The sequence below is a fragment of the Cibotium barometz genome, chromosome 1 (assembly GCF_041138505.1).
Source record: "Cibotium barometz isolate CiBa-2024 chromosome 1, ASM4113850v1, whole genome shotgun sequence".
Classification (NCBI taxonomy): Eukaryota; Viridiplantae; Streptophyta; class Polypodiopsida; order Cyatheales; family Cibotiaceae; genus Cibotium; species Cibotium barometz.
This window is the reverse complement of record NC_141046.1, coordinates 55,059,725-55,067,761: the sequence shown is the minus strand read 5'-3', so window position 1 is coordinate 55,067,761 and position 8,037 is coordinate 55,059,725. Positions and strand designations below refer to the sequence as shown.

The 8,037-nt window shown below is 39.8% G+C and overlaps 1 protein-coding gene across 4 annotated transcripts; it reads right to left on the bottom strand.

The window, feature by feature from the left end:
* Window positions 1-1,287: 1,287 nt before the first annotated feature.
* LOC147642187 (zinc knuckle (CCHC-type) family protein) lies at window positions 1,288-3,292 on the bottom strand. 4 transcript variants are annotated; one of them, XM_086803419.1, is made up of 2 exons: window positions 2,166-3,292; window positions 1,288-1,940 (listed from the first exon to the last, which is right to left on the bottom strand). In XM_086803419.1, the coding sequence occupies exon 1, from the start codon at window positions 3,173-3,175 to the stop codon at window positions 2,177-2,179; it is 999 nt and encodes a 332-aa protein (XP_086659545.1). In that variant the 5' UTR covers window positions 3,176-3,292; the 3' UTR covers window positions 1,288-1,940; window positions 2,166-2,176. The 4 variants fall into 4 exon arrangements, with proteins under 4 accessions (XP_086659545.1, XP_086659552.1, XP_086659539.1 ...); XM_086803426.1 differs by having other exon boundaries at window positions 1,288-1,927; XM_086803413.1 differs by having other exon boundaries at window positions 1,288-1,896.
* Between the last annotated feature and the right edge of the window lie 4,745 nt (window positions 3,293-8,037).

Here is an 8,037-nt window from a genome sequence, read left to right as displayed (position 1 = left end):
GTTTTGTTAACCATGGGTAACACCTGCCAAACTTAGGATATTTCACTATCCACCAAAGGAGTTCCAAGCTAAGAACCCCAAAAATTATGAAAGACATTATCACAATCTCTGAAAACATCTTAACACAATTGAGTTGTAACCAATAAACAATTGCATTATTGATTCATAACCATGAGTAACCACATGAAATCATTGAGGTTTCTCAAACTTGTGGCATAGGCTCTCTTGATAGTAAAAATTTGTAGGCTCCTCCATATTTATTAGTGTATATGATTAGACCCTCCTTTTCTTGAGTGTAGTTATAGTCAAGATACCCATCAAAGGTATCATTTCAAGATATGACCTTGTAGTGATGTAAAATTTGTTATAACAAAGATTAGTCTAAGGGGGTTTGATTTTAAAAAACATTTTTTAACGTACCAACACTTCGAAATTGTAGTTTCATGAGTTCTAAAAACATTTGAAGCATGTGTTTTATTGCACCCAAAACATGGCAACAAGCTTTTTGCTATAAGCTACTATGGCATCATATTTAACTTTCATAATAATATGTCATGTTAATAAAATGGTGAATATGGCAATCCTCATAAACCAATATATAATGAGAGCAAATATCCCATGATGAATAGCGTCATAGCATATTGTCACTATTTGAAATTCAATGTGAAGCTTTCAATCCTAATTTATTTGTTTATTTATTTCGATAATTAAATTAAATGCACCATTGCCTCTACATGAGTAAAGGTTTGTCCCACAAATATCAATCTGTTACCATGGTGATGAAAACAGTAAAAACACACCTTTAAATGTTCAAAGATGCTTGCTTACTTAAAGACACCCCCCACATGCCAACTAGGCTTCATCTGATTACATTTTGCAAATTTGTAGTTAGACCCCTATAGGAGAAGACCTCAGATGACTAATGGCATGGTGGACCATGATGATGACAACAATCATTTTTAAATACACCATGCCAGGCAAACATACAAATGAGGGGAATGGACATACTTTCTCATTCATCATCTCGCTGCACCACCACACGTAGAGGCAGCTTCACTGTTCTAATCCTGATTATACCTCGTGTGTATCATATCTCACACGTGGCACACGCACACATGCACAAGTCGTGAGCAATCCACAACCATTCCCATCCACCCATACAAGCACACATGTACACATGAAAAAAGACTCATCAAATAAGCATACATGTATACACATATCCATCGACATGTCATTAGCAATAGGGCTCCTTTCTGAATCACTTGCACACACATACAGATACAAAAAGACTCATCAAATAAACATACATGCACACATATATCCATTAGCCAGGATTAATGGCTCCTTTCTGCATCACTGGCAATTTTACACTAGGACTGAAAATCTTATCCCTATTCTTTTGGGACTATAGGTGAAGGACTTAAAATCATTCCCACCGGAAGACTCAAAATCTTATCCCTCTATCTACTATTTGGTTAGAAGTATCTAACCACATACATGGTGTAATTTCCAATTTAATTTTTACAATGAAGTAATGATCCTCTTCGGACAGTCTCTCTAGTTCAATGTTCACCTTCCCTAGGGGGTATCCCTCCACCATCCACTTTTATGATAATTGGCATGGCGCTTTAAATATTTGATTTGCATATTCAGAAATCACTCGATTGGGGTTTGAATCGTCCTTAACCACAATCAATAATCACTAAATGAAATGTCTCTTGTTCGAAGATGATGGGCTCTTTTCTACATCACTAGCACACACTTTTGCACTAATAGCAAAGATCGATTAACTCCTTTCTGCATCACTAGCACACATTTCTGCACTACATACATGGCATTCCTGCACCTTCACCATGCATAATTGAACTTAACTCAAGCTGAGCGGGATGTGGGTATCTGTGCACATATTTGAAAAGTGGGGATCCCCCTAGATAAAGCCACTGAGGTGGTTCAGAAAATACATCAATAGTTCATGAGAGATTCACGAATTAACTAGAAAACTTTACATTTCAAGCATTGATGTTGACAAACACATTTTTCAAACATGACAGAAAAACCTATTCAACAAGAATGACAAGCAGCAGAAAGGACCTTGTAAGCATCAGTCTAAAAAAACACTCAGCTCTTTCTCCCCACATAAGATGAAATCAGATAGCAGTGCTTACTTCAAGAGTGTTCAACGCTTTCCCCGGCCTTTCTTGCCAGACTTGGTAGTGTTTTTTCTGCTCCTCCTCCGGCCACCATCAGAACTATCATCTTCCGATGCAGAGACATCTGAATCTGAATCTGAGTCCGAGCTTGGACTGCGACCTCTCTTGTGCTTGCCCCTCTTTCTTCTCCTAGCCCTTTCACTGCTATCCGATTCAGATTCAGAGACAGAGACATGGCTCCTCTTCTTCTGTGCATGCCTCTTTCTACCCCTCTCTGCGTCTGAGTCTGAATCTGAACTGCTATCCGTGCTGTCTGAATCATACTCTGACTCCGATTTAGAGCTCCGCCTAGACGCTTTCTTGCTTTGGTGCCGCTTCCTCCTCCTCGTCCTCCTCGTAGCCTCTGACGAAGAATCCCCATCGCTGGAAGAAGAAAGCTCGCTAATTGAAGAATAATCACTCGAATCCGAAGAATCATCAGTAACATCAGAATCGCTCGAAGAATCAGACTTCCTGCTTCTCGCCATCTTTTTCTTCTTGCTCTTCTTCATGAGGAGAGCCTGCTCACGCAGAGCATCGCGCTCATGAACCCTAAAATCGAGCTCTGATGCATCCATGAATGGGGTACGCAGTTTAGGGTTTTTCAGCTGCTGAGTGCGGGAGGGACGAGAGATGTAAACCTTCTCGTTCTTGCATTCATAAGTCCAGTGGCCAGGCTGCAGGCATTTTTGGCACTGTTGAGAGCCGCCGCCGAGCGCACCTGGTTTCGTGAGGTCCTTTCGAACTCCCAGCTTCACGGCTTTCTCTGTGCTCATAAGGTACATCTGGCGCTTGGCCTCCTTGCGCTCCTGCCATTTGCTGGGGCCTTCTTCTTTTTGGCCGTATGCGTTTACATTTCGGGCGGCTGCCGCCGCTGCCCGCTCCGCCTGCGCCCGGCTCAGCCCCTTCGCCGCGTTCAGAGTTGCGGCCTTGATGCGATCTGCGGCAACCGCAGCAACGTCGGCGTTCTCCTTGTTGGAAGCCATGGCGATGACGACGGCTACTGCACAGGCAGAAGCAGAGGCAGGAAGGGCCTGGCGTCAACGATACTATAGTGGAAAGGATGAGCAGCACAGTTAGGGTTTGGCGAGGAATTTTGAATCTTCACCCTTTCATCTAATTATAACTAAAACTTAAACTTTTAATCTAATTATAACTAAAACTTAAACTTAATCTAATTATAACTAAAACTTAAACTTGATAAATTTGAGGAGGCCTTTTGGTAAATTAACTAAAACTTAAACTTGATAAATTTGAGGAGGTGTTCCTTATCAATTTGAGAAGGCTTTTTGGAAAATTAAGCTAAGCTAAACCACCTATCTTTGTATAGTTCTGAAACTCATTTTTATTTAGTAAACATACACACTTCCTTTATACTCTTGATAAAGCCGATATATACATATATTGAAGAAAATAGCCACAATTTTTGACAATTTTACACTATTATTGCTTTTTTAACAACAGCTTAATTCCTTTTTGAGAATCTTTAAATCAGCTATTTTGGATTTTCATTAAGCATTTTTTCAAAGTGAGGCACCTACTTACCAAACACTAGGGTGGAGTCAAACAAGGAGTAAGATTCTCGCAGGACATGTCACTACTCAGGACATTTTTGTAAAAAGCTGTCACAATGTAATTTCATCAAATAGAAATGGTGCAAGTGGTAAGGCTTATGTTTTGGGAGAAGGGAAGGGGGGAAGGAGCCCGCCGGCAGGGGGGCGGGGGTGGGTGGGGGGATGCACATTCAATTCGTCCAAGCGACAATTTGGAACCTGTCTTTTTGTGAGGTGTCTCTGTTTCGGGCTGGCTTAAGAAGACCGGATCATTTTTTTTTTCTTATTTTGTCTACTAATGTGGATAAATGCCCAATCAAATTGCATCATGTTAGCAACGTTGAGCTCTGCTTTCATTTGGTCTAAACCAAGCATGTTAACCACTTCGTAGATTAACATGGTTTCAACCGCCCAACCTTACGTAAGGCACTTTGCCATCTTACCCACTCAAACACGCACCTATCTTTGGTAAGATGGTGCTTGTACCTTCACATTTAGGCTTTCTTTGAGCCTTTGAACCATAGTCTATGACTTATGCAACTCGTACATTTGATTGAGGGTCATATAACACTCCCCCTTACTCCTAACATTTACCCAACATCACTTGTTATACACTCCCCCGCAAGTGATGAACTACTACCACCATACATACACTCGATCTACAATCTTAGTCATTTGCTAAAGTGGTCTATCAAAGGTGCCTCATAGGCTACACGTTGGTTTTACACAAGGGTAGGAATACAATGAGTGGGTTAAACATAATGTGGTAGAGGTGCCTTCTCAACTTTTCTCACTCATTTGGTGAGTCTAAGAGCCCAATCTTGCTCTTCACACATGGTGAGTCTAAGAGCCCAACCTCGCTCTTCACATATGGTGAGTCTAAGAGCCCAACCTCGCTCTTCACACATGACATTTAAATTTTGGTTAACACGGTAGCGTGTTCATTAAGGCTACTTATAACAAAGATTACAAAGCTGCTCATAAGGCCGCTTATAACAAAGATTACAAAGGTTTTCCGAAAGGGAAATGTCGATGATGCCTGATGATGCCCATTGAAAGAATGAATGCATCACGGAATGAAGCTTTTACCAATTTCACCCTTGTGAACATCTCTCAAAACACCCATGGGTTTATCCATGTGAACACACCTTTTTTTAGGGCTCCTTTACACCACTTTTAATATCAACTAAGGGCATAACCCTTAGGGTTTTTATCACAATCGTGTTGAAAGATGACTTTGGCACAATGCCAAATTTTTATGGGTGAGCGTTAGTTGATTAATTAGACTATGGTCAAGTGTAAATGGAGAGTGTTAAAATATATAAGCTCGGGTGTTGAGAAAGTTTGTGTATGAATGTACCTTAAGCATGCAAGATATATTGTGTGAGTTAGATGGATAAGAGTGCCACAAGTTGCCACATGGAGTGCAAAATGGTCAAAAGATAAAGATGACACGTGTGAACACATATAAAGCAGCCTCTCATTGTATGGTTACAACACATTGTAATCTCTTGTATTAATGTGTGATAATTTTCTTGATTATTATGAGCCTCCTTAAGCACATGTTAATCATGTTATTAGACTATACGTAGCACATTTTCACATTCTTGATATGGTATCAGACTATAGGTTTAGCTAGGCCTAGATTGGTATGCCTAATCTCAGTTAAGTGCCCCTAATCTCTTGTTTATTTTAGAGTGTTGGTTTATCATGGTTTGTGTGTGGAAATAAATCATTCACATGGTTCCTTCAAAGATTAGAGGTCACTTGAAGCTACCCATGGAGTCCATAAGGGGAGAAAATAGTAACATGGAGAAATTGGAAGCTACATTGTCATCAAAGAAGCTACCAAGAAGAAATGGTGTCTCAAGAAAGGTTGGTTTTGTGGTTATTTTACCTCATGAAGTATTGGTTTGAGCATAGATGATGCTCAACTGTGAAGAGGGATTCTATGTGATGGCATATGTGATTCCCATGGTTCTTTGCATTTGACAAAAAATGTGAAGAGGTGCAAGCTTGTCTATGTAGGGGTTAAGCAGTTGAAGGCTAAGGGAATGGATCCCATCTTAAGCACACCAAAAAGAGGGATGTCCTAGTCCTTGAAAATTTGGCATGCAAGAGAAGAAGCATGCACATTGTGAGTTCAATTGTGAGCCACGATAGCCATATTATTGGCTATTTGAACCTCACTAAGCAAGTTTGATGAGGCAAGAAGAATGGTGTGGGTAGCAAGAAGTTTGAGAAGGTTCAGTAGCAAGAGCTTGTTAAAAAAGCTCATTCATGTTCAAGAAAAGCTGTTTGAGTAGTTTCAATAGCAAGAGCTTGTTGAAAAGCCCATTCATGTTCAAGAAAACGAGCAAGTAACGCATCATTTGAGAGAGGACAAGTTGAACCAGAATTGCAATAGCAATAAGCATTATCTTTGTACTTGTAGATAATATTGTTGCTTAAGAACGTAATAGCCTTGAAACAGTCACACCAATAGGAAATATCAATAAGCATTATGTAGATAATATTGTTGGTTAAGAGCGTAATAGCCTTGACACACTCACACCAATAGTCTTGACACACTCTAAGCATTATCTTTGTGCTTGTAGATAATATTGTTGGTAAAGAACATAATAGCCTTGACACACTCACATCAATAGGAAATAGCAATAAGAATTATCTTTGTGCTTGTAGATAATAATGTTGGTTAAGAACACGTAAAAGCCTTGACACACTCACACCAATAGGAAATAGCAATAAGCATTATCTTTGTGCTTGTAGATAATATTGTTGGTTAAGAATGTAAAAGCCTTGACACATTCACACCAATAGCCTTGACACACTCTAAGCATTATCTTTGTGCTTGTAGGTTAAGAACGTAATAGCCTAACACACTCACACCAATAGGAAATAGCCTTAACACATTCACACCAATAGCCTTGACACACTCTAAGCATTATCTTTGTGCTTGTAGGTTAAGAACGTAATAGCCTTAACACACTCACACCAATAGGAAATAGCAATAAGCATTATCTTTGTGCTTGTAGATAATATTAATAGTTAAGAACATAATAGACTTGACACACTCACACCAATAGCCTTGACACACTCTAAGCGTTATCTTTGTGCTTGTAGATAATATTTTTGGTTAAGAACGTAATAGCCTTGACACACTCACACCAAGTAGGAAAAGTGCAGCACAATGTGTAGCACTGCCAAAGAAGCTCACTTTACAAAGTTGACCATAACTAGCTCAAGTAAAGAAGAGGCCTTGAACAAAAAGGCCAATAGGCCAAGCTTCAACCTTTAAAGAGAAAGGCAAGAAAGTCATTTAAGAGGTGAAGAAGCACGTAATTAGTGCATGGAGAAGGGGCCGCCATGGCACTTGCAAGAGTAGAGCTAGGCAGAACCCTTGAGCAACTTACCAAGAGACTAGAGAAAAGAAATAAGGGTAGGGAGAAAGTCGAATGAAGTTGCAACCAATAGAAGGGCAAAGATAGAAAAAGGCCAACAAGATAATAGCCCATTAATCATAGAGAGGGCATTGCTTAGCACACAGAGATAGATGATCAACAAAAAGAGAGAGGACCCACTCAGTATTGCTTAGCACACAGAGATAGATGATCAACAAAAAGAGAGAGGACCCACTCAGTAACGGCTTCGAGAAAAATGGCTTGTAAACAGAAATAGGAGCTATGAAGCTCACACTAGTTCAAGGTTGGAGAAATAGAAAGAAAAGCATGTAAGAACATCAAGAGGAATCTACTATCTATTTTGTGGCCATAGTTGACTATGACTTGAAGGTCCTCTTTGATAAAGCTCGTGCAGTCATCACACATGCTAGCAGTAATATCATTGGAAAAGGAATCAAGCGCAACAACTTCTATGAGTTATCTACTTTTACAGCTTGTGGAGATAAGTAAGCTATGGCATGAGAGATTTGGGCACCTGAGCTTTTCATCTAGGATTGTGGCACATCTACTAGCATATTCAGAGATGTCACATGTGTGTGAAGCTTGTATGATGGGCAAGCAACATCGGCTTGCATTTTCACAAGAAAACAAAAATCGTGCAAAGGCTCTTCTAGAGCTTTTACATGCAAATCTCTGTGGTAAAATGCCAACCCCACTGCATTGGGTGGTTCTTCCTACTTTTTATTGAAATGATCGATGACTTCAGTAGGAATATGTGGGTGTATTTTCTTTGAGATAAGGCTAAAGCTTTTGAAAAGTTTCATAACTTAGTAGAGAATGAGACATGAAAGAGGCCGAAGAAGTTTTGAATAGACCAACAAGGAGAATTTACAT